Genomic DNA, 25,978 nt, shown 5'->3' with positions numbered 1-25,978 from the left:
CTTCCCTCTTTCTGCTTCTGTTTCACGTGTTTCACCCTTCAGTGAGCTGGCACTGCATCCTGACCCACCAAAACCAATTTGCTGCCAGTTCGACTGCCTGAGAAAAAACATCAGTGCCAGGCTAGGCAGCCACTGAGAATGTGGATTCATATCCAAGGAAGATCAGGTTTGTAGCAGCATCAACTTGAATCAGTGTGACTTGTATGCACTCTGAAGTTAACTGTTACTAAATCACCGAAGTGACTGAAGCTGTACAGTAGTTCCAAAAGGATTTTTAATATGGAGATTAGCCAAGTAGCATGGCTTGTCTCTGTTGAATATATTTAAGTAAGTGCTGTTTGTAGTCTGTAGGAAATAATTTTAAAAAATAACAGAGAGAGAAAGAGAGATGGACATGTGTATTATAGTGATTGTAAACTGCAACCAAGGTGAAAGAAAAAATCAAATTGGGGGCAAAAAAAGCTAGACAGCTGAATAAATCTACAAGAGGAAATGTCTGCCTTAAGTTGGGACTTTCTAATTTTGAACAAACTTGCTACATACTTGACAGGAAGCAATGAGATCAGAAAATAATAATGAACAATATACTTTTTCTTCATAGCCATATAATAATGGCTTTTATCTTTGGAAACCTGAAAGTAAAGAGAGTTTGCAAACTTTTATTTAAATTTGCTATGCAGAAGTCCATACTGCTATTGCAAAACTGTAGGGGCATAAGCACATCAAACCAAATTAACCTATCTGCTTCAAATCTTACTTTAATTTAAGACTAAAAACAGAAATTTGGGGACTATTCTTCTGATGTAGGGAAAAATTGTGTTTTTTTCTGATTTATAGATCTCATTAAAGAATTTGGAAAGAGGAAAAACCACTAAATATAACAAGGGCATTGTGTATCAGTGTTGCTGACATAAGGAATTGCTGCTTACAAACCTGTTCCCCAACTTGTTCTTTCCTTCTGCAGCTTTTTATCGACAGTGCTAGAAAATTGAGCACAAGGGTTGGTCAAATCAGTGTATACTGGTGCAGTACGCTATTTGGTGCTTTCTCTTAAGTATCAGTGAACTAATGGCATTCTGCAGCACACTGATGAGAAGTCCTAAGAGCTCCTTTAGCAGGTATTTCATGGTTTCTGGGTTCTTTTGTTTAAGAATTTTAAAGATAGCATTTGGGAAGAAGAATAACAACATGCTGAACACAACTGACTTGTGCCCATAAAAATAGAGTGCAAAAATATTTCCTTTATTTGTGGTGCTTAGCGTGTATATTGTTAGACAAACGTTTGCCTGCATTGCACTGCTTGTAACATGGCAAACACCGACTGTGAAGTGTGTTAGCAATTCTCTTATGTGCTGTTCTTTTTAGAAGAATATAACACTCCGATGTTTGTTCTCTTAAGAAAAAAAAGAGGATAAAAAAACCACTCCCCAAACCAGCCAACCAAAAAACCCCACCACCCACCCACACTGTGTTTTGTTTGGGAACTTGGCAATATAAAGTTGCATGACTGTAAACAGCATTTACTTTTCTCCAAAGTCTCATGTAATTTCTCACCCTGATTTAGAAGATCTTTAAACAAACAATAAACTTACTTTAAAACTTCCACAGAGCTGCTTACTTGTGTTTTGTAGGACGTTACTATCCTCAGATACTTGTTCTCGATACCTTTGTGCTTGATTTCTGTACTACTTGGGAATTTTTTCCGTCTCCCACCCCATCCAGCCCTGCGTTCTCTGGTACCACAGAGGAACTCTTTAAAATTCTTTCTCATGTTCCGGTCTTGGTGCCTGTGGTAAAATGACAGTGAGATGTCTGAGTGCTGATTCAGAAAGGTCTGTCCCATTAGAACTTCCTCTGGAAGTGATAATGCTAACCAGTTTCACTGGTCTGTTAGGGTATCTGGGTAGAGTATGTGAGATAACTTATCTTGCTTCCCGTCTCTCTTCCAATTTAAGGCTTCTATATTGAGATACAAGATTTGAGTGGTGTCAATTTTGAATTAAGTCTGATTAGGAATTGATTCAGTTGCTATTATACTGAGAAGTTTATTCATTCAGATTGTTATCTGAACTGCATGACTGTTCGGGGATGATATGCTGCTCATAAAGTCGAGAGTATGAAATCTGGTCCTACAGTAGTGTGTGTTAATAAATATTTTATCAGCTATATTTTGTGCTGAAGAAATTGCTGTAGCTGTTATTAGAAATTGAAGGTTTGTGCATCACTTTAAGCAAATATGCGCTCGGGAACTTTAGCTCTATGATTTATTTTCTATTGTAGAGAAATTATAGGACTTATTAAACTGTCATTTTTGAAAAGAAGAGAAGCCAAAATTGCATGCATTTAAATGAAGTTATTTTGTCTGATTTGATCTTAATTTGTCTAATTTACATTATAGTTTTGTCTTCATTCTTCATACAGTTGTATAAATCTGTTTGCTGTTAATTCTGTGGAAATTAAATCTACGTTTATACGGACTCTAACTCTTCCTTATTCCTTTGTCATAATCGGTGTGCTTGGCAATAGTTTGTCAGATAATAGAAAAAGTCTAAGTCTGAATATACTTCTATTGTTCGAGTTTATCTTCCAGCAAGTTTAATAAATTATATCCTTGATGACAGTAGAAAAGAGGATGCGCTTCTCTGAGGATAAAGAGAGAAGTAATCTGATTTCCAGCTTCAGCTGAACTGCATAGCCTGGCTATTTGATTAATGGACATAGACACTTCTCCCTAATGGTACTGTAATATTTGAGTTGTCTTATTTTTTTATTTTTTTCTCTTTTTCCCCTCATCTGCCATACCTGCGGGTGTGGAGGAGGAAGATGAGTTCAATAGATTTCATATCGAATAAGTTGGATGAGTGCCATTAGTGTGGAGTTTTGGTGTTTGCATACAATGACTTCTATGGTACTGTATTTATTTTTAATTTTTTTGGTATACATGCTGTATGTCTAGCTATCCTCTTCACAAGATTTATCACTGTCCTCCAATACCTATTGCCTTCTACCTTCATGTGAGGTTAATGAGATTATACTGACTAGACCAAATTACGTTAATTTCATTTAAAGCAAATGCTATTTTCAAGGACTGTAGTTATTTGCTCAGCTATAATGTTCAAAACCAGTTGTCGTAAGAAATCTGTCATCGTTTCAGATGTTCAAATGAAGGTTGATGGAGCCAGATGTGATTATTTGTATCTACAATGCTGTAATTTATTGTTTTAAGTTATGGTAAATCAGCATAAAGATCTTTGGACAAAAACAAAGGATTATAGCAAGTCTATGAAGCAGAGCTAAAGTAAATTACTGCTTTGTTCCATAAATGTATACTGCAAACTTTGGAAAGAAAGGGAATGGGTTCTGGGAGAGAGGATGGTAGCCAGAATCTTCAACCATCTAGATTTACTTTGAAAATGCTGGAAGTGTTCTTGACCCTTCATGTTTGCTTTTTGGGTGCTTAACATGCAGGAAATTTTGAGAAAGTGAGAGGGTGTAGTATACTTTGATAAATGCTTTCCACGTCAGCTGAATCATGTTGGTAGTTCTGTTAAGCCCTGCATTATCCTGGCAAAGAAGGCAAGAAGGTTCTTTGTTGGTATTTTTTCTTTTCCCTCTCTCTCTTTCCCCCACGGCGTATTTTGAGACAGAAAAGGCGTATAGTTAAGCAGAGTTCAAGTTTTGTCTGTTGTAGTTTATAGAATCCCAGAATAGGTTGGGTTGGAAGGGTTTTCAAAGCCCACCCAGCTCCAACCCCCTGCCATGGGCAGGGACACCTCCCACCAGCCCAGGTTGCCCAAGGCCCCATCCAGCCTGGCCTTGAGCACCTCCAGGGATGGGGCAGCCTGTGCCAGGGCCTCACTGCCCACACAGTAAAAAATGTTTTCTAAATATCTAATCTAAACCTACCCTCTTTTAGTTTAAAGCCATTACTCCTTGTTCTATCACCACACTCCCTGACAAAGAGTCCCTCCCCAGCTTTCCTGTAGGCCCTCTTTAGGTACTGGAAGGCCTCTGTAAGGCCTTCTCTTCTCCAGGCTGAACAACCCTAACTCCCTCAGCCTGTCTTTATGGAGAAGTGCTCCATCTTTTTGCACGTGAGTCCAGTGTCTTAAGAGGTGTGTATCCTTTCCTCAGTTTATAAAATTGTGAGTTGTTTTAAAGCAAGGTTAATAATCGAGCTTAAGCCTATAAATGGAATATTTAACCCTTTTGTCAATAACAATAATCTTCCTCAGATGGGATGGCTCATTAAAACTTATCAGTTGACGTTTTGTCTAGGTGGTAGACCACATTCACCTGTGAGTTACTGAAAGCACCCATATGGTTTCTGCTGCACTGTGATATGCTGTTGAGTTGCAAGTCTTTTCAGTGCAGTGTCAAAAGTGTGAGATGTGTCCTCTGTGGCTGGATCACACTGTAGATTGATTAATGCGTGAGTTAAAAAGATAGATGTCTTTACTGGGATCTAGAAGTCCAAGTTGTGTAATTTGAAAGAGAACAGTAAGCACGAGTTCTTGTACACAGTTGCCAGGCAGTATGAATTCAATGAGAGAAAAAATCAGATTATCTTACAGATCCATATATGTTGTCATCCTTTTTCTTATTGATTATTAATCTCTCCTCATATATTTTCTTTTGTGATGGTGCAGCTTTTTCCCTTATTTGCACGTGTGATGTGCTTTCACATACTCAATTATGCCTCTGCTCCAGGCACTTCATATCTAGTAGGTGATTTAATTTTGCCTTTTCTGTTCTCTCACATTACAATACTGGCACAGCAGTTCATGTTATTCTTCGCTTCTAGCTTAATCTGTACCACACTGAGGGCTTCCTATAGCCCTCAGTTTCCCCAGTGCTGAATGGTTTGCTGGGCTTAAAATGGTTGGGGATGATGAGCCCAGAAGAGCTTGGTGCAGTAGGGGTAGCTTACGATACTCTCCTATCCTTTGGCAACTGAAAAGCTCCCCTGTACTGTGTTCCCTTGGTCTCCTGCTAGAGAGAAAACTGTACCTTTGCCTGTTCTATATTTCGTTGTGTTTTGTTTTGTTTTTTTCCCCTCCAGGGAACTGGATCTGATGGTTAACTGAAATAACTCTCAGACCTATGCTCTTCCCTCAGCTGCCCTTGGTGGATGGTGTATATATATATGTGTATGTATATGGATGTTTACTTACAAAAGTGCAGGAGCTCATCCAAGATTACCAGCTTTAGGGAGAATTTCGTGGTCAAGTTTCGTGGAGGTTAACAAAGCTGATAGTTCCCCCAGCTGTACTGCAGTAGGAACTAACTTGTGCTTTCCAGGACTAGGTGAGAGATGTAAACACCAAGTACAGAGATAAGAGGGATCCTATTTAAAGGGGATTAATTTGTATTTCTTGTTAAAGGGAGTCATTCTATTTTAAAGTTAGAGCTGAGCAAAAATTTTGAATCTCTAATAAATATTGTCCCTGCTCAATAAACCTTTTGAGTATGTGTTGGAATCTGAAGCATGTGCTTAACTGCTTTGCTGAATTGGGGCCTTCATTACCAAATTGCAGGTGTATGTTAGTTTAAGTATTTAAGGAAAAAAAAAAAGTCAAACAATGCTTATTTTGTTCTGTTCAGCGTGGTTTGTTGCATTAATGGAAAACATCAGAAATGCTGTGCTGTTGCTGTGCTGTCCAAAACAGCCTTAATATAGTTAATATAGTAAATAGCTTGAGTGTTCGTGTACGAGATTGGGTCCAGTGAAGAATTAGCATAGGGTGATGAAACGAAAACATAGATAAATAAAATTTCTGCTTTTTTGTGCATAATATTGCTGCAGAATGAGGTTTTAAAATGTTTTCCTCTTTAAAAGTGCTCCAATGATATTTTGTAAATTCTTATGTGCATATTACTGTTATATGTGTTAGATAGCTAGGGCTCTGTAAAAATTTCCATAATAAACTTCTCTATATACTAGGGCTTAATAACTTGCTCATAAAAACGTGCTTTGGGCATAAAAGCAGTGTAGCAGTCTGCCAGAAAGCTGGAGCTTTAAGAATAAATAAATAAGGTCAAAGACTCTCTGTATGTTACAGAGAGTAATGCAACAAATAACATGTAAAATCTCAGAATTTGCCTAGTAGATCTTTTCACGTTTTGTGCAATTACACGTTTAGAAAAACATTTGTAGTTGCTTTCTGTTGCCTGCTGGCCACTGTAATGTTTTGTAATGTTGTGTCCCTAACTCTGAGTTACTTCTGGTTAAGACTAATGCCTCTTTGTCCTGGGCTGTGTCTCTAAAAGCAGAGCTGATTTGTTGAAGTCTGTGTTTAGCATCGTTCTCACTGATGTTACAGTCAATGAAGCACAGGTTTTTTTTCAAATCCAAGAGAGAGCATTAGGAGGGAACTGCATAGAAAGTGTGCTGTACCTAGCCTGTTCCTGATAAGTATTTTTTTATTATTCATTAAAGAGCATCTTGATCAAATATTTATGGAGACTTGCTGAGACAAACTAGTTAAGTGCTGAGCTAGGCTTTTTACCATTACTGAAGTCTGAGCTGTCTTTTCGTTTTCCTTCTTCCTCCAGTTTATGTTTATTTCTACTTAAACCCTTCATACATTTAATGCAGGTGTTGCTTTCCTATTTTCACCTACACCTCACAGGACTGAGAACTCATCTGAGAACTTCAAATTTCTTCTTCCTACATTTAAGACAAAAGGCTTTGAGTGTTTATTCATTAAGCGTGTTATTTCAGCCCCTGATCATTTCAGTTATTTCCTTCTGGAAAGTCTCTGGTTATTCCACATGTTTCCTGAAGAGTAGTGTTCAAAGCTATGCGTGTTGCTCTTAGGGCCTTTGAAGAAAGCAGGAGGATTATGCTTTGGTGATTCATTTGTTAGTGCAAATATCTGTGCAATGGCTACTGTATAGGGACTGTTATCTTGAAGCACTATTTAGCAATTCTTGTTTCTGTCGGTAGCCTGCTTGGGAAGATGGAAGTGTCACAAGAAACAGAAGAAGAAATGTTCAGAAAGGAAATTAAAATTGTTTAGATACAAATCTTTGTAACGTTGTCATGTGCAATTTTGGTACGTAGGCCTGTAAAGTATGCTAAGATAAGATAGCGAAGAAAGGCCTATAGCCTGTTAACAGAGAAATAATTATTTAACTGTAAAAACTGGCTTTGTTTCACTAGTGTGTGACTGAAAATCAGTGGCTGACAGCTATTTATATCTTCATGCTTCCCATTAATATGAAAATTTTTGAAATATAGATGATTTTTATCTTCCTGATGCTACATTCCACCTGGAATTTGAAAAATAAGCTGAAGGATTGTCTGCAGTCTTACTGGCTATGTTAACACATCTTTTCCCTCTCTGTCTCCCCCCACGATTTTTCTGTGGTAAAATAACCTCTGTGTTGTTCGTGGGATTTTTGTGCTCTGATGAACCACTTGTGTAGATGTGCTCTCCATGCCAAAAGTGGATCAGTACTGAATAAAACCCGTTAGTGTGAGTGGCCTGGAGGGCTTGTGTCACTGTGGTGCTACCTGTGTAGTGTCAGTAGTGCAAACCACCGCTGGCACACTGAAGGCCTTTGTTAGCCACCACAAGTATGCCTCTGTAACATGCTACAGGAGTTGTACACTAGAGGGCTTTTCTCCTTTTCTTCATCAACATAAAATTAGCTATAGCTACATTGTGCTAAACAAAGCCACCAGATCTTTGCTAGTCTTTGTGAGGCATTCGCTTATTTTTAATGTTGGACTATGATGAGAAATAGAGAAAAGCAGTGAAAAAGGTACATTCTGGCTTACACTAAATGTCTTGAAGTCTTTATTTTTTACTTAGCAATGCTTTGATTGTCAGAGGAGCTGAGAAAACCTTGTTTCTCTTCACAAGTTGTCTTCTGACTGAGGGAAATGCCACAGATCTAGATTCAGTAGATGTTTGCTTGCATGTTAAAGTTGGAGATTCTGTATGCAAAGTTGAATTTGGTAGTTTTTTGTTTGTTTGTTTGTTTGTTTTTTATCTTTACATATGTTTATCAACATAATTTGCAGGTAACCGGTATGTTTTGGTTATGGTCTAGAGTTAAAATACATGAACTTAGCAGGAACTTCCGTTGTTCATGTATTATACTTTCAAATCAGATGGATTTCATGTAATATTGAGTGTGTCTGTGGCATTTTATAGAAGTGTTTGAAGTAAATACTGCATATTGCAAAAGGCAGACTTTTTAATAGCTATAAATAAATACATTTTTTCATTCAGGGCTTGACCTTGGGTGGGTACATAAGCATAAGGGGAGAAATTCTGCAGTTTTCCTCATACTTGCTGGAAATAAACTGAAATCCCTCAATGTTATTTCCTGTAGCAAGGTGTGTGGACTCAGATGAGGGAGATAGTCCCATAAAAGTAAAGGTAAGAGAAATATAGAATGGAAAAACAGCCAAATAGTGTGAGCAATATTTGGGTATGCATTTCTCCTACTGTGATAGTCAGACTTTGTTTCAAGGTAAGATTGTGGAGAGAATCTGAAGAAAACAAAATGTGAGAATCTCAATTTCTTGAATGCCTCGTTCTCTTATATTTTACCTGCGTTATCAAGAAACAGAAATGCAGTTAGCTTCTAGCTATGATGTAGTTGAATGAAATTTGACAGAAAAGATGCATTCATTTTTTTTCTATTTTTCTACTTGATTTTTCTTCATTATATAGCACTGTTTCAGACTGGTTTTCAGATGACAGCTAATCTGTTTGTATTTATCAGACATAAAAGGTTGCTGTTGTATTATCTAGCACTGTTGTACAAACAATGGAAGGATAACCAAGTAACTTTTATTTTTCTGTTGTCTTCAAAGGGACAGCTTCAGAAGAAAAAGCTTCTATCCTTCTCATTATATGAGAGAGCGATCCCCTCATAAGAGGGACTCTCCTTTCTTCAGGGAATCGCCAGTGAGCCGAAGGGATTCTCCGCACAGCAGATCTGGCTCTAGTGTCAGCAGCAGGAGCTACTCTCCTGAAAGAAGCAAAGCCTATCCTTTTCACCAGTCTCAGCATAGCAGAAGTATGTCATCTTTACATAAAAGAAATATTTCTTCTCAGCAAGGTAATGCTGGATTAATGATGAGAACTGGTTCGTGAGGTGAAACTTCAACTCATTATACGACCTTTCTCTTTACGTATGCTCTTTTACAATGAGAAAACGAGACATCGTGTACCAATTACTTGTCTGCTCTTCAGCTGCTTCATTGTACTGTCTGCTCCTCTATGTATTTCATGCGTGGGATTGTAGGTGTTATTTCAACAGCACCTCCAGACTGACTGCAGAACTCTCAGCTGTGCAGTTTTTCCCAGTTTAGTTTGTTATTTTCATTTTAGCATCAACTGCTTCTGTTACTTCTTAAGTACTTCTCTGGATTCCCTTAGAAGAAACTCAGCTGTCATCTGTAGCAGATGAAGGCTTTTATTCCTGCAACCAGGGGAAAAGGGGGATTAAAAATTTGGAGAAATTAAGGTGCATGCTGGTACTTGTTATATTTTCTGAAAATGTTTTTAGAACTGTGTTGTTAGGGCTTTGATGCTGGTGGATTATTTTTTAATTTATTTTTGTAGCAATTTAAATTCATTGCCAAGTTCTCTTAAATCTTCCTTTCTTCAAAGAAATGTAGAGTCAATAACAAAAGGAATATGTTCTGGTTTGTAAAAGCTCAGCTGTTAATCTTTAAAAAAAATAATTTAATGAATCATCTGTTTCAAAAGTGAAAACCTGAAATATTTAATTTGCAAAAAGAAGCAAAATTGCGTTTTTAAAGTATGCTACAATCTTAGCTACTGCTGTTTCTTCAATTTATGTAAATTAATTGGATTTGAGTTTCCTTTCTGCAAATGTTATTCTAGTGAGCTACACAAACCTATTGTTCATTTTGACAGTAGTTTTTTTAATTAATTAGGGTTTTTTTAGTTGATATGTGGCATACTAGACAATTATGTAGCTCCTCTTGCCAAAAAGTTTCTTGTGGAATTCAATTCACATTGTTTAAATACTAAGGAATTATTTCACTTAGTGGTAGAATACAAATTAGCTTTCTAGCTGATCATTGCAATTATTGTAACATTTAGTAATAATACCCAGTGAATATAAATTCCTGTCAATGTAGGAGAGGAAGAGAATATGATACTCAACTATATTTGCAGGAGTGTTGTCGATGTACAGATGAGAATTACCAGGAGTTACATGAAAAAAAAATGTTTGGAAAAACACATAAATGTTTATGGTGTTTCCTACAATTCTGAGCTGACTTCTGTCACTTTTTAGTGCATTGGCAGAGGCAGAATTACTCAAACAGCAGTGGAAGTGGTGAGGTGGAAGCAGACATCTTCAGAAAAGATGCCAGTCCAGAGAGATAGTTATATTTAAGTCTGTGGCTTTGGGGTTTTCTTTTCAATTCCATGGTTAAACACCTTTCTCCATTTTTTAATCGATATGAAGAGACCAGATGGCTTGTACACTGACTATTTCTCTATAATAGCTTGTTCCCCAGAATATAGTACTCTGGTTCATCTGTTCCTGCAGATGACTGAATTAAAACGATCTACTTGCAAGATATAAATGTTTTAAATAAAACTTCCAGCATACTGTTCGAAAATGATTTGTCCTAGGTAAGCTCATCTATTACATGGTTAGAAGGAAAATAAAATGGGACTGATGTCATATTTTCAGCAGTCCATTTTAGTCTGTTCATTTTAGAAAAATGGATTCTTCAATAAGTGAACTGTATGCTGTTCCATGCGGAACTTTTAATACTTTAAATATTGTAATACTGCTTAAAGTCGTGCTGTCTGAATCAGTTTGACCTGATGACTTCCACTGCAGGAGGAATATTTCATGCTCTTGAGCCGTTCAGAAATCATCAAAAATACAAGATTTCAACAAAAAAAAAATAGGGAAATACAGGAGCTTTTGGAGTAGAGGGACAGAAGGGGCTAGTGGGAAGAGCCCTTTCAATCCAGTTACATTGGGTGAACATGTAGGAAGGAGGGTGGCATTGCTTGGTCAGGCCAGTCCAGTAAGGGGTCTATAGAGTGCTGTGCCAAGGAGATCCAGGAATGCAAATAGCACTACTTAGTATCATGTTCAATGGTTCAGAATAGTCGTATGTTCACAATAAAGCGCCTTGAAAATATACAGCAGTTTCTTTCTCTTCTTAATTTTGCCTAATTTACTGCTACCTCTTTCAACTAATTCTGTCTGTTCAAGCACAAACACATAATCTACTCAAGTTAGGTAATCTCTAAAGAATCCAGTGTGATGAAGGAGGTATGTCAAAGGCAGAATTGAAATAGTTATTGCATTTTTTTTTTAAGAAAGGATGTGGCTCATCATGAGGCTGAAAAGCAGGTATCACAGGAGCAAAACTTGTATGTTACCTGTTGATGTCAGGGTGGCGTTCTGTGCTTTGGGGAGTGTGACAGATTAAAGATGTGATTATTTCCATCTTTTTTTTTTGTTTCTGTCAGATGCATTGTATTTATAGCAGCTTTTAATTTTTGCACAGCTTTCCTTTTGGTGTTTTTTTTGTTGTTAAAGATCTTCCATGGTTAAAGGTAATTCATAGTTCATCTTCGGTTTCATGGCCACTAGAAATTCTTAAATACATCTGCTTGCTGTGTTTTTAAATGTTTTCCATTCAGCATGATTTTCAAATCAGGGACTAAATTGCAATTTGGAAAACTTTTATCCAAGTAATTTCCCCAGCTATTATCAGTAACGTTTTGAAAGACTTATCAGTAGCTGTGAAGATTTTTTTCATGGATTAGTAGGCCTTCAGCATCATGGTAGTAGTAACTCTTTTGCCTCTAATAATGTGCAGAGATGAGCAATTGTTTGATCTTTGCTTTGTACTACCAGTCTACTTTACACAGATGGCATGGAAATGTGAGGAAAGAGTAGAAGACCAGCTTTTTAAGTCTTTCTTGAACACAAAATCTATGCAAAATACATGCTTTTCACCATAGGAAATATGTGAAAAATATGGAATATATATCCAGACAGGTTGACCAGGCTGGATGAGGCTTTGGGCAACCTGGGCTGGTGGGAGGTGTCCCTGCCCATGGGTTTGGGACTAGGTGGTCTTTGAGGTCCCTTCCAACCCAAACCATTCTATGGTTCTAGTTCTGATTTCCTACTGTGAGAAGTATGCATTTTGCATAGACTTTTCCTTATATTTTTTGTAGATAGCAGATTTTGAAATACTGCTATCTTTTTATATTATTTTATATATTTATATTTTATCTATATATATATTTTATATTTCAAAACAATGCTATACATCTTATTTTACAGCACTGAGTAAAAAAAAAAAAGAAAATAGCTCAGCTGTTAGGAGTGAGATGCCTTGTTTTATTGCTTTTTATTGCTTGAATTCATTAATTTAAAGCCGTATTGGTTCTCCTAAATAAGTCTGCTCAAATAATTTATATCCAAATTTTCATAAATGCTTGATAGACTTGTTTTTAATTCATCCCTTTCTTAATTGAACTGATACAAATTTAATTGAAGCCAAGATAAGTCTGTATTACTTTCCATTTGTGAGCAGTCGTGCAATTTCTAGTGAATGTGAATAGTTTAGTAAGTTTACGCCTGCTGACAACAGACCTGTTGTACCTGTTCACCTCTTGCAGATCCTTTAGATGCAATCCGTAGACCACAGGCTGAAAACCAGTAGCCTGCACTGCAACCAGTTGTAGTGCTGTGGGCTGCCTGTAACCGACCTGTGGCAAGGCTGTGCACAGACTGTGATTAGCGTAGTAAATCTGAAGTGGCATTTTGCTGGTTTGAACACTTACAAGAAAACCTCTGATAATACAAAGAGAATTTAGCCTGTGGTTCATACAATACAGGATTTCCCACCGCAGAGCCTTCCAATGTACTGTGGCTGCTAAACCAGTTCCTGCACTGCCTGGTTTCCTGGAGTGATTGATTGGTGGCTAATAGAATAAAAAGGTAGCAATTCTTCATCTCACCTGCTAGGATTAAGCTTATTACAGGAACATTAAAAAGTAAAACGACATCATCTTGCCAAATCATATTGATGTGCTCCTCAGTTAAATATTGAGTAATGAGGTTTCCTAAATCTGCCAAGTATAACAACTCTCTCTTCTCTCTTTGTAAAGAGAAGAAAGTGTTATCAGAATTTATCAGATAGTGGAGGCTATAGATTTCCTGTCTGAGCTGAGCAAATTTCACTGAAGTTTTTCTGCCAATAAATTATGAAAGCCAATATATTTGCAGCATATGTATTTAATGTAATTTTGCACTTCTTAATTTATTCTTTAATTATAGGTAAAGAGAGGACTTCAGTTCAGACATTGAAAACGTCAAGAGATGCATCACCTTCGGGTTCCACAGCAGTACCATCATCAAAGGTGAATTTTGTTTTTTGAGCACTTCTCACCATTCTTTCAGGTTGTTCATTGTTGGAATTCATTTTTTTTTCCCTCACTTGAGAGGAGATGCTGTATGCAGCTGTTAAGGAAAGGAGCATCTTGTATTGCTCTGCAGTCCTGCAGAAAGGATGGTTTTCCTTTATCTAGCAGAAAGGTGCTGCTAATGCTGTGTATCTAATGATGACACTGACAATGCTTTTTATTCTGTAGTCACTGTCTTATTTTAGGAGAAAGGACATTTTAAATAGATTTTAAATCACTATTTTCTAAAGCCTGGAGTACGCTAGGAAAGGAATGGCAAGGAAAAAAATGGGGAAGCAGATTTTAGGAACAAAAGATCAATAGGACATGCATGTACGTGCACTGAACTCCATCCTTTAGTGATTCTTCAGGTGTGACTGGATTTGGAAACAGTGAGGTGAAGTGTCTGACAGATTGGGAAAGTAATGTGAACAGAAGAGTTGGCCTGGAAGCAGGGCTGCGTAGGGATGTGGCAAGAATGATAGCATTTCCTCGGGAGCGGAGCCACATTGCAAAACAGTTTGGTAAATGTCTTTTAAGATTCTAAATGATGCTGTTTAATTTCCCATCAAAAAAATCTTGTCAGCTGAGCACCAACTACATAATCTTACTAATTAGTTAAACAGACAGACTAATAAACGCTAATGAACAATCAGCAGCAATCAGTTTTGTTCTGGCTGTCCTGTGGCAGTAAAAACATTTTCACATCACAGACTGCTTGCCTGAAATTGTATTTGAGGTTAAAATGAACGCTTCCACAGGAGTATTTTCCCTACATTTTTGAGAAATCTTTTTAATGAAAAATAAACAATGCTATATATTGTTCTGAGTGAACAAGGTCCTATTAGAAAGTAGCATTCACCCTAAGTAGCGTGATATACTAGCCTGGTTCTTGGGGGTCTTTTTAATTAAAAAAAAAAAAACCAAAACAAAACAAAAGTGGAATGTTTTTTAAAAAAAAAAAAAAAAAAAGGGGGAGCGGGGGGAGAATGGTATTTTTGTTGTGAGAAGGTAAGACTGAAGGAAATAATTAACTGGGTAAAAAAAAAAAAAAATCAGGTTTTGGTTGTGCTATGTCACTCTAAGTACTTACTCCTTATGCAGCTCTTTTGGAAGTGCTGTGCTAGGCACTAGTGAAGTGCCAATGTCCTTAAGGGGGGAGGCAAGTCCTGTATTTACAGTGATGTAAATAAGTAAGATAAAAGCTGTTAGGCACAAGTTGCGCTGATCTGGATTAGAAAATAAACTTTATAATTAGTTCACCTATTTTGCTTACGGACTTAACATCCCGCAGCTTAATACCAAATCTGTAATACAAATCTGTGGGAACAAAGAGATACTACAAAATCTCTTGCTATGGTATTAATATGCAGTGTGAGCTTGAGCTATAAGTATTCTTTGTATAGCTTTCCTCTCCAGAGAGCTCTGATCGATGCTGTATTGATATTTTATTTTATTTTTTGACGCCAGAGGTTTGCGTATATCCACTTGATGTAGACCACACAAAATACAACTTTGTTTGACTGAAATCTTTACCCCAGTCACACAAGTATTTATTGGCTATACATAAGCATTACTTCAGTGATGTTTTATCACTCGTCCCTTTTAAGTCCCCACATCTGCCTGTAATGTACTGTTTTCTGTCAGAGGAGCCTCTTGGGGTGATGGCTGGATTACACTACCCAGTTAAACTGTGTAAGTGCTTCACTTGTGTGGAAATATCAACCAAAAAAGTTGTGCCAAAACATGATAAACATCTCTAGGGCGAGGGTCTTACAATCTAGAATGGAGAAATGAATTGTATGCTTCATTCTCTAGATTAAAGGAGATAATTTTCACTGCTCTAAGTAATAATTTAGCTTTGAAATACTTGTAAAGGTATATGCTTTCACAGCAATATCTCTTTTCACTTTAACTGTATGCAAATCTGAAAAAGGTTTTTTTATCTGTCTTATAATTAATTTTTTTACATATTCATGCCTGTGAATTAATACATGCTGGTGTTATCAGATCTTAACCACCTGTTTAATTGACTGCTGCATGACATCTTTTGTGTTTTTCTTTAATATCTTTCTGGACTACAAGCCTTGGAGGCTGCATCCAACGTAATTAAAGCCAAAGACAGATGTGTGAGACAAGGAAAGCTTCCCAGAGAAGATAGCAGAAAACTGACAGGTTTTTGCTGCTCTTGCATTATGCATAAGGAAAAAATGAAAAGACACCCTTTTTTGATTAAAAAAAAAAGTTTTTTTTTGTACATTTCTTGCTAGTTTACAACCTAAATAGTTTCAAATGTTTTCATTTGAAGTGTGCTCATGTTCTTTTAATTTTCTCTTACCTTTAATAGAGTGTACCTGTGGAAATGCTACTACTTTATTACATAAAATACACTCAGTATTTTTAGTACATGTTATTCACATGTGACCCACATAATTTGGTGAGATTAAATTTTTTTTTTCCCCTGCTGTCTTCCAGATACTAGAATGGCTAGTTTCTATTTTCAGCTTGTAGAAGTGTTGTAAGGCATGTGAGATTTTATCTTAAGTTTTTGCAACGATAACAATTGGTGACAACGATATTGATTATGTCTTTTTGCAGAGCTATATTTGAGGAAATGGAGAGGTTTGTAATAAAACCACAATACAAGATTTTCTGGCAGCTAGGAAGAAGTCAAATTATAGGTAAAAGTTGTGCATACATTGGGGAATAAGAACATTGGGCAGGCAGCAGTTGGTAGTGAAATTAGTATAAGAATAATCGTGTACTTTGGAAAAGTGAGCTGGGAGTTATATTGCCTCTTCCTCTTAGGAACCCTCTTACTAGCTTGTTTGCATATCAAACTCCTCGTTACCTCTGTCATCTCCTGATTTTGCTGATTATAATTCTGTAATTTTGTATTTCACTTCTCAATTCAGTTAAAGGTTGTGTCTTTATGACACAGAATTCTATATCGGACTGCAGAGTGTTTGGTTCCTGTGGACATCTATGTAATTTGCAATGAACTAATGATAAAGTGTTTTCTTTGTTTATTTCTTGTTTGCTTTTTTTTTTTTGTCCATCTACATGCTAAGGTGGAACAGCTATTGGGTAGACATTGTGGCATCCTTTTTCAGGCAGTTGCCTTTTGTATCTTTTTTGATATCTATCTTAGTGTGGCTGTTATTATTACTATTATCATTATTATTGCTATATTTTTTCTTTCTTTTCTGTCCTAATAAACTGTCTTTATATCAACTCACAAGCTTTTACCTTTTTTTCCAGTTCTCTCCCCCATTCTGCTGGTTGGGGAGGGTGAGAAAACGGCTGTGTGGTGCTGAGCTGTTAGATAGGTTAAACTACAACACCTTTTACGCCTTAAAATTGCATTGAATTATAAGGTCAATCCACACTTGTGTCTGATTACTCCATAGTATGCATTAGATCCCTTTGTCTTTAAACTCGGCTGGTCTCAAATTTTTCTGTTATCTAACCTTTGAACAACAAAACAAAAACTCTGATTCTGAAAATATGGTGCTTTTTTAACATTTTCCTGAACTTTATTTTGTTTTTAAACAAGTCAGCAACTGAAATTTTTGGCTTCCTTATTTCCTATTTCAAGATGTTGTGAAAAAATGTTTATTTTCATTTTGAGGATGTTTTTCCATGTGGAAATGTATTTCATGTTTAAACCTTCACTGTAATGTTTTTCTCCAGGCATTGGATAAGAGCAACAGACTATCGGAGAAAGAACTTGCAGAAGCTGCAAGCAAGTGGGCAGCTGAAAAGGCAGAAAAGGCAGATGAAAGCAGTTTACCTGAAAGAACAGAGTATGATGTAAGACAGGAGCATTAATCAATTTATTTTGTTATAAGTGTTAAAACAGTAGCTTCTAGTTTTTCAGCACTTTCCTGAAAGGCACGTCTTTTAATTTACCCTTGGAATTATCTGCCTGTACTGTGAAATTTTGGTGTAAGGGGGAGAGAAGGAAACTAAAGCCTTGTGTTTATGATGCTATATTCGTTGTTTAAAAAAAACAAAACACACAAAACAAAACACAATACAACACCAACCCACAAAAACATAGTGTGTTTTGTTACTATGATTTGAATTCATATTGAGCAACAATTGACAAAATCAGGCTCTGGCTCTCCCATGGAGAGTTCCCAAGGAACTGTTGCACTGGTGTAAGTTGGCTTGCCTACTCAGCTCCCTAAAACCAGTGAGGGCTTACTGAGTCAAAATATGAGTGTTCATGTAAAACATCAGACCAGAAGAGAAGCTCTGGTTTCTTGAGTTCAGTTCCATGCCATGGCAGTCTCTCATGTCATTTCAGGTATTCCTTTTTGAAAGCAATCATCCTTCATCTTAAAAATTAGGTCTTTACCCTTGCTACTGCACTTGGTTGATAGATGGGTTTATTTATCTTCCCTAAGCCTTTGTTTCGTTAATACTCAGCATTAATTAATTGTCAGTTTAGAACCATCTGTTCTTGCCCCTCCTTGTCTTCTGCCCGTATATTGAAGTGTGATTATAGCCCTTTTCAGTGATCATTTTTCACTGCTCTGCTAACAGAGCAGGCTTTCAGGCTCTGCGAGTGTTCATCAATTGAGAAAACTTAAACAGTTCAGTATTTACTACTGAAGTTAATTGTGGCAATATTGGCAAGGAACTGACAAACCTCTTGCTCTTGGACAATTCAGCTGTGGATCTTGTGTTCGGGCAAGTATGGGACCTACTTGATAACCTGAATCCCTGACTGGGGGAGAAAGCAGGTTAGTAGGGATTGCTAATGGGAGTCCTAGGGCTCTCAGATCATGGGAGCATTCAGCCTAGCACTGAAAGGACAGGGTCTGTGGGAGAGCCCTTATCACCTTTTATACCTTAACCATTTTTGTGGCTTTCTCACCTTTCTGTCCTGAACAGATTGACAGACTCAACTCTGTCTTTTGGCTTTTAGTCACAGGAAGACTATATGTAACACAGGATTTTCAAAGCCAAGGCTGGCAAGATTAGTAGACAGTAATTTCTGGCAAAAAGACAGCAGCAAGAACCTAGTAAGCATGGTGTCTTTTAACTAGCATCTTTTGATGCAGACATCTGCCTTTTGTTGTTTAAAACAAATCAAAGTCACGTAGTGTTGTGTTTGTTTTTTTTTTTTGTAATACAGTCTGTTTTAATCCTGCAATCATTTCAGCAGGCCTGCTTTTCAACTTGAGAAACAGTCTTACAAAAACAAAATAGTACCTACTTTACAAAGTCATGTCTTAAACTTTATAGTTAATGGGATTGTATTTTATATTTGTTTGTAAATGATTCAAGGGAAAATAAAAGCATCTTGGGAAGCATTACATTTTCTCCTTGTATTTCACACTTACAGAACCAAAGATCTAGATTTGAGAAATAAACAGACTGGATCTACATTTATCTGAGTTCTCAAATCATGCCCATTAATGTAATAGCTATCAGCAACTTCTTGATACTAACAGGAAGATACAGGTAGGCAAAAGAGTCGCTCATTTCCCTCCAGGAAAAAGAAAGTTTAAAAAGGTGGTGAAGTGCGGAAAAATAAGGAGCAAACTGATCCAAGCACAGATGCCTTGTAGAGGAGAACATATGCATGGGCAGTTCCATTTGTAGAGAGATTCAGGAAAGAAGAGCTGAAGAGAAATTATCACTCATGTTCTTGATGAAGGGAAGGTAATGCAATGGGGGAAATAACAGAGTGGGCCGTATGGAGAAGAGTTGTTGCCTCTCTGCCTCAAAGGAAATTGCAGTGGGAGAAAGATTCAAAATGAAACAATTGTTATAGATTATGGAGGAGTCTGAGATGATTTATTGACCAAGAAAGTGTGTCATGGGAATGCTAATGAAGGAGGTGAGGCATTTCATTCAGAGTCCTAGCAGAAAGGGTATTTCTCACCTTGATTAGTAGGCTGTCATGTATGAATTGCAACAATTTTTTTCCCAGTTTGTTTATCTTGCACAGTGTGTAATGGTTGAACCTTGTGTTGCACTGAACTTTTTATCAGCCTCTACTCAGACATTTCATGATTTAGTGCAGCGAAGAGATTCAGGGTCTGCTCTTCATGGTTTATATTGCTTCTGAGTTTTGAGCAGATGCTCATAGGATCACTTCAACTTTTTTTTCTAATGCTCTTCTCCTACACATTACTTATGTCTTAAGTTCCTCCATTTCTTTATTTTTAAATAGTTGAAATTTTATGCATCTAATTCAATTTTCCAATCTTATTACCGAAACACCCCAACCCCCTTTCTACTATTGTATAAATCTGTTGTGTAATATTGCATTTAAATATGCTGTAGTAATTTCTTCTCTTTCAGTTTTCTGTATAAACTCCTTGAAGTGTGAGTCTGTATTCTTTAGGCAGGAATACTGTCTCAATTTCCATATTAGAGGGAAGCCTATGAAATTTGATACTTCAGTAAGATTTCTGATACTATTAGAAATCCTCTAAGCACGTCTTCTATTGCTATGTAATAGGTATCTCTTTTCCTTTAATATTTAACCCGTAGCACTGAATGCTGCAAGAGTTCTTTCTGATTTTGTCATTGACTATTTAACTTTGGTTTTGTTACCTTTATGCATTCCCAGAAAGCTAATCCCACTTTAATTGTGGATTTCTTGCTGGTTGGTTGTGATAAATACTAAATAGACAAGGTTCTTCTCAGAGGAAAGGCAGGTAAAGGTTATCTGACATTATTGTCCGTACACAATTAAGACTGAGTCATGGGTTTTCTATAATGTCATGTTTTCTATGTGTTTAACAGTTAGAGAAATACGGATTTTAGGTTGTAGCAATAATACTTCACTAATGGCCTTGATAATCACAGTCATATTTAACTAAATGTATTTGGGTTTTTACTTTTGGTGTTATGTTATGAGTTTTTATTTTCTCTCAGAGCTGTGAATATTGTTTTTCTTTTAAGGCTGGATCTTCAGCGCCATTGTATGTCGAACAAACAGAGGAAACAGAAACAAATATAACGGATAATACGGAATTGTATGAGGATGGCCAGCTTCTTTGCCGCTCAAAAGCAATTGCAACTAAGACCAAGGAGATTGAACAGGTGAGTCCTTTTGTTTTTTTGTTTTGTTACTAACACAGTGCTTGTGCTTGTGCAATGGTTTGATCTGCTGGAAATATCTTGATTTCTTTCTTTGTGTCTTCCTTGGAGCATAATAGTAACGTAATCTAATTTGTTGAGGCAATGGGATCACAACATCTCCATCTACAGAGATTCATTCAGATACATTACTGAAGAAGCACGAAATTTATCTGCACGTGGGAATTAGTGGTAGTTTTCTGTAACTTAAATGTAGCACCTGTTATTTCACAAGCCAAGGATGATTGCTGCTGTGAATAGCTGTTCCAAAATCAAATATAAACAGATAATTTCAAATGTAATTAAAAATATGGCTTTACATGAGATCAAATTATCAAAAATGACTTTTACACTATAATTTCTTTAACTAGAATATATACAGTTTGCGGATTGAACACTAGAAGCTGCCTGTTGTGGTTTTGTTTGGTTTTGTTTAACTCATCCAGTGCCATTGTCTTTATTCAAAGATTAAAAACCTTTACATTTTTCTTCGACTGAAGGGTTTTCTATCTGGATGAGAGGGGTATACATGTATTATGTTCAAAAAATGTATTTTTTTTTCTTTTGTAGAGTGTTTGGGGTTAGATTCAACACAAAACATGATTTTTGTTGCTCTTCTTGTAACATTGAGTTTTTGAGGAGGTTCAGAAGGTTATTCATCTACTAGTCTTTACCATATCACTCCACAGTAAGGAAATCGACTCCAATAACTTACTATATTTCGTTTGTCATAAAGAAATGAAGTGTTTTGTTTCCATAGTTTTGTTACTTTTAATGTAGAATTCTGGAGAATTTTCTGACCTTTTTCAATACAACCCTGCACAACACGGGAAAATTGGTTTTAAATTTATAAGTTGGTCAGGAGAGGTGATATTCATCAGGCATCAAGATCTGATATGCAAAGTTTTCGGTGTGTGTCTGTGATAGGTGGAAAGAAGATATACAAATCACTTATCCCCCTCTTGATCATCTCATAATGTCTTCAGGAAAGTAGCTCTCTGGTCTGTATGAGAAAAGATTTTAAAGTTTATTCTAGGTCTCTTCTCTTCGAGCTCTTGTGGCTTTTGTTCTGTTGCCCGGGAGTCCATTTCCTATACTGTAACACTGTTCCTTTCTCTTGATACATGAAAACCAAACTTTTACTCTTTTTTTTTAATGTTGATTTTGCGTAGGGTTTTCCTGGTGAAAACAGCATTATCTGTGCTGGGTCTGCCTGGGATAGAGCATGCTCTAACTTTTACTAGGGTCATGCTGCAGTTGGTCTATCCTTGTGTGTCGATCACCAGTTTCTACGTGGCCTAAATCAGCTACCACGAAATACATAAACTTATGACTATTTAAAAGTAACAAGCAGAGAAGGAAAAAAAAAGAAAAGACTAAGAGCAGATTTTTCTGAAAAGAACAACTATGAATATTTAGCTGATGCTGGTGAAACTGCAATTGGTTTATTTCCCATGAAGATGTGCCCCTAGGTCCTAGAGATAGGCTTATAGTCAAGAGTGATGAAAATTGGGGCGTAAAAACAATTGTTGTTTTTAATGCGATCTAAAATTATTATGTTTGGTAGTGTTGACACTTATCTCTAGAGGAATCTAGATTACATTTTATAAAACAATACTTTTAGGAGTTTCACTCAGAAAAGCCTGAGGAATAACTTTAAAAGTTTTTGATTTCACAGAACCAGTTTCTCCTGTTGTTGATTTGAATACTGAAGCTGCCAGCTTCCACAGAATTAAAATAAGGTTTTACAATCATACTGGAAGCATCTTCAGTACATTTTGTTCAACTGAAGACTTTTTTTTTTTTTTTTTTTTTTTTATTTTTATAAAATCAGGTACTGTAAATTAAGTTAAAGCTAGAGAAGACATATATTTAATCATTTAAACTTAGCACTGTAAAGTGATCTATGTGTTTTTCCAAGAAATTTTAAGTGATTGCTGGTTCAGCAATTTAAACACGATCCAGAAAATGTATTAGTATGATAGCCTTACTGTTTTTCATGACTGTGAAACACAGCAAGTCTTTTAACTGTATCTGGAAGCAGTCTCTCTGTAGAAATGTTGTAGCCTGTTGCATTGGCTTTGAATTGTCAGGATCTAAAAGGAAACTTGGTTTAATTCTGTGTGGCGGGAGTTCTCCAGTACTGACAAGGAAGGTGAGAGGCAGCAAGGAGTGGAACAGGAGCTAAATATTCAGGCCTGTGGTGAACTGTTTACTGAAGGTGCTCTGATGAACTTCTCAACATAATTTATGCTGTATTTCTTCTACTGTTTAAACAAAAGCATGTTTCTGGGTTCCTCACAGTAAAATTAGTCCTTAACACTCAATTTTAATACTATTGCTTGTCACACCACACTGCTTATATAGATGTAACACTTAATCTGGAAAGTAAACTGTAGGTTCTAATACTCTTCAGGAAAAGGAAGACTGACTTGATAATGAAATATAGAAAATATTTACAAGAAAGCTCTTATCTAATTTGTTTCTGCACTTAATGCCTTTGAACATGTCTTTCCCTCTGTCCCCCGTAACCATAATTTTGAAATGTGGTGGTGTGTGTTGTCTCAGCGTGGTTGGGTAGGCGACCATTGGGTAGATGTTTAAGACTGCTCTGGGTATTTGAAAATAGCACAGCAGAGGATTTTGCATTGGCAGGTCAAGGTCAATGACTGTTCAGAGTTTGCTGATGTAACAATTTTTTGTGTATTTTTAATCCTTCTGAATCTCATAATATCCAATACAGGCTAATGCATATTGTTCAGTTTCTGTTTTTATATAGTTAAGGATCAGCTTATGCTTTTAGCACGTAATGTGCTGAAGTGTGGGTTTTTTCGGAAGTGATGACAAATACGTCCTTGGTGTTAAGTTCCCAATTGGAGCGATTCACTGTCGGTGTTACACAAAAGGCTATCTCTTTGTTGCTCCTTATAAGCAGGAGTAGCAGGGATTCTTGAAATGTCTTATCTTGTCTAGACATCAAGTCTGCAGCACTGTATTAACTAGGCCATTATTATGTGTCCAGTTCTTAAATGTTGCATATGCAAGTTTAAGTGACATGGGTTACCTCTGAAAATCCATTAATTTTCAGAAGACAAATTTTACCAAATGAGCCAAGTACCTTCCTTGGTTTTGGCAAAAAAACAAACCTCCTGTGTTTCTGAATGAGATTTGACACTCAGACTTCAAAACTTCTGTTACCGCAGAGCTCTGGCATCTGTGAAGGAAGCAGGAGTGAATGCATTTGTGAATGCATTTTTTTTTTTTTTAATGGAATTACTGCTTACTACTAGATCTGACTGACTGGACCCTTTCAAACAATATTTTAAAATGTTCTAACATGTAGATGGATTGCTTGTTTACTTGACTTTCTAAATTAATATTATTAACAGCCCTCAGTAGAATTAACGACCTGTTACCCTTATGGACAGCCTTCTTGCTGGAAGATGCTGAAGATCACAGGTTTTGTAACGCTTATGTTTGAAACCTCATATATATATAGTGCATGTAAAGAAGGAAGAATCACTATGTGGTTGGGTATGTCGTCTGCTTTCTGGTATAAAGTCCAGTCTGTAAATGTGTACACTGAATCACTGTTTTTCAAGTTAGTTCTTGTGGGATAGGATGCTTAGACTTTGCCTGTGTTTGTATGGCATCTGGAACAAGAGGTGGTTACTTCTCTTGTGTTTACTCCTTCACTCTTTGGGAGAAATAAGGCTGTAAAAACAAACCAAAAAAAGCAACTGAAGATGTTGGGCATTACATGCAAAATGTATTGTCCAGTTCCCAGGATGCTGAGTACACTCTTATCCAGGACTTCCATTTTTTACTTTAAATGCTATGCTGTTTGATGGGAAAAGATGAAAAAAAAAATTCTTCAGCTTATACTGTGAGGCATTGTGGACTCCTGAGACCACGTGGAGCAGAAGAATGAATAAGGTAGAGCTAGGTTTGCAGACCTTTAAACCTCTTTCAGAAACTGGAGAACTGTCCCTGGGAAGGATAACAAGTAATTGATCAGAGAGGTATGAGAGGCTGAGGAAGAGAGTTCAAGGAACGTATGGCTGATGTTATCGACAGTGTAAAGGTGGAAGAGGATGTAAATTTGAAGTAGCTTCCAGATCTTGGCCAGGAATAAGCTAATGAGAAACCATGGTAAGTATATCAGAAAAGTTTTACAAGTTTTAGGTGTGATAGGTTAAATATTTAAGTTTTAGCAGTTGTAGGGAAATAAATGAATAAATTGGAGTAACGGGAATCCAGGGAATAATGAAGGCAGAGGCTGTCAAAGCTGACCTTGGATGTACCTTTTCTTTTTGTCTTCAGCTGAGCCAGAGAAACGGGTTATAGTTTCTTCAGGTTGGCTTGTTGGTATGCTTGTGCTGTTGCTCATTTCAGGCAAAATGATCTGTGTTAGAAAAAATCTCCTAATTAAAATATGAGTTAAGAGGTGGGTAAGTTAAGTAGAGCTAAGAGGAACTGGGGTAGCTGGAGAACACATTAAAGGATTAGCTCAGATTATGGATGAGGTCAGACGTGCTTTGTTTCTGATGGGAGGAGACCAGACAAGAGTAATAAACCAGACGAGAGTAAAAGATGGGGAAGCTGTAGATCTTGTGTTCCCTCCTAGTTTTTCTATTGTCCTTCAGACCTTGAGTATTTAGTACACAGTAGCAGGAGCTTAATGAAGAACTCCTCATCAGTCTAATTTGTCTGGTAGCATACTATGTGTCATGCCTCTTCTAAGCTTATGTTCTTTATTTTATTTTATTAAATGTAAGAGATAGTTAAGAGTATTAATTTTTTTTCCTAATCAGGAAAATTTGTGTCTCAGTTTTTGGTGTCTTGCCTTAGGCATCTTGGAAAAATTGATGAGGATTCCTTTTAATGGTGGTATCTGCCTATGGTCTTGCTTCATCCTTCTGTGGTTTACTGATTTCCTTATATGCGTACCACTGTCCTTACGTACAGGACAAATAATTTATTACTTTTTGCACATTGTTAGGCACTTTTTCTTCCACACTAATTATGACTTGCTAATTTTTCTACAGTCTTTCAATATTATTAGAGCTTCTTAAGTTTTAGCATTATGAACTCAAATCAATTACGTTATATGTATTTGCATTCTTACAGTTCATGCTTGGCTTAAGTGGTTTTTGTTGAAACTGCAATGTTTCAGCTTTCTAAATCTGAGCTGTTTATTAGAAATCTGCATTTTCGTGTTTATTGGGACTGCCAGATGGAGAACATAAAAGCTTTTGGTCAATATCTTCATCGTACCATTGATTCTCCTTACAAACATGTTGATTTAAAGCAGGATACTTGTAAAAGCTTCAGCTACTTTCCTTCCCTTGTGTTTGAGATACTGTACCTTAGAAGTTACAGTCTTCCTCTTCCCAATTATTTAGTCGTGTTCTCTTCCCTTTCCGTGGACA

General features: G+C 36.7%; 1 protein-coding gene across 7 annotated transcripts in view; it reads left to right on the top strand.

The window, feature by feature from the left end:
• Nucleotides 1-25,978, top strand: part of PPHLN1 (periphilin 1) — a 73,529-nt gene that overhangs the window by 23,757 nt on the left and 23,794 nt on the right. For 6 of the 7 annotated variants that reach the window (XM_082772141.1, XM_082772140.1, XM_082772143.1 and 3 more), the window contains 4 exons: nucleotides 8,834-9,081; nucleotides 13,318-13,400; nucleotides 17,136-17,255; nucleotides 20,370-20,510. In XM_082772141.1, coding sequence (XP_082628267.1) covers nucleotides 8,834-9,081; nucleotides 13,318-13,400; nucleotides 17,136-17,255; nucleotides 20,370-20,510 — 592 coding nt within the window. The remainder of the gene's footprint in view (nucleotides 1-8,833; nucleotides 9,082-13,317; nucleotides 13,401-17,135; nucleotides 17,256-20,369; nucleotides 20,511-25,978) is intronic. The other variant, XM_082772146.1, reaches the window with a different exon arrangement.

The sequence above is a fragment of the Aythya marila genome (assembly GCF_965140915.1).
Source record: "Aythya marila genome assembly, chromosome: 1".
Lineage (NCBI taxonomy): Eukaryota > Metazoa > Chordata > Aves > Anseriformes > Anatidae > Aythya > Aythya marila.
The sequence above is the reverse complement of the archived record's forward strand: the minus strand, read 5'-3'. Positions and strand labels throughout refer to the sequence as shown.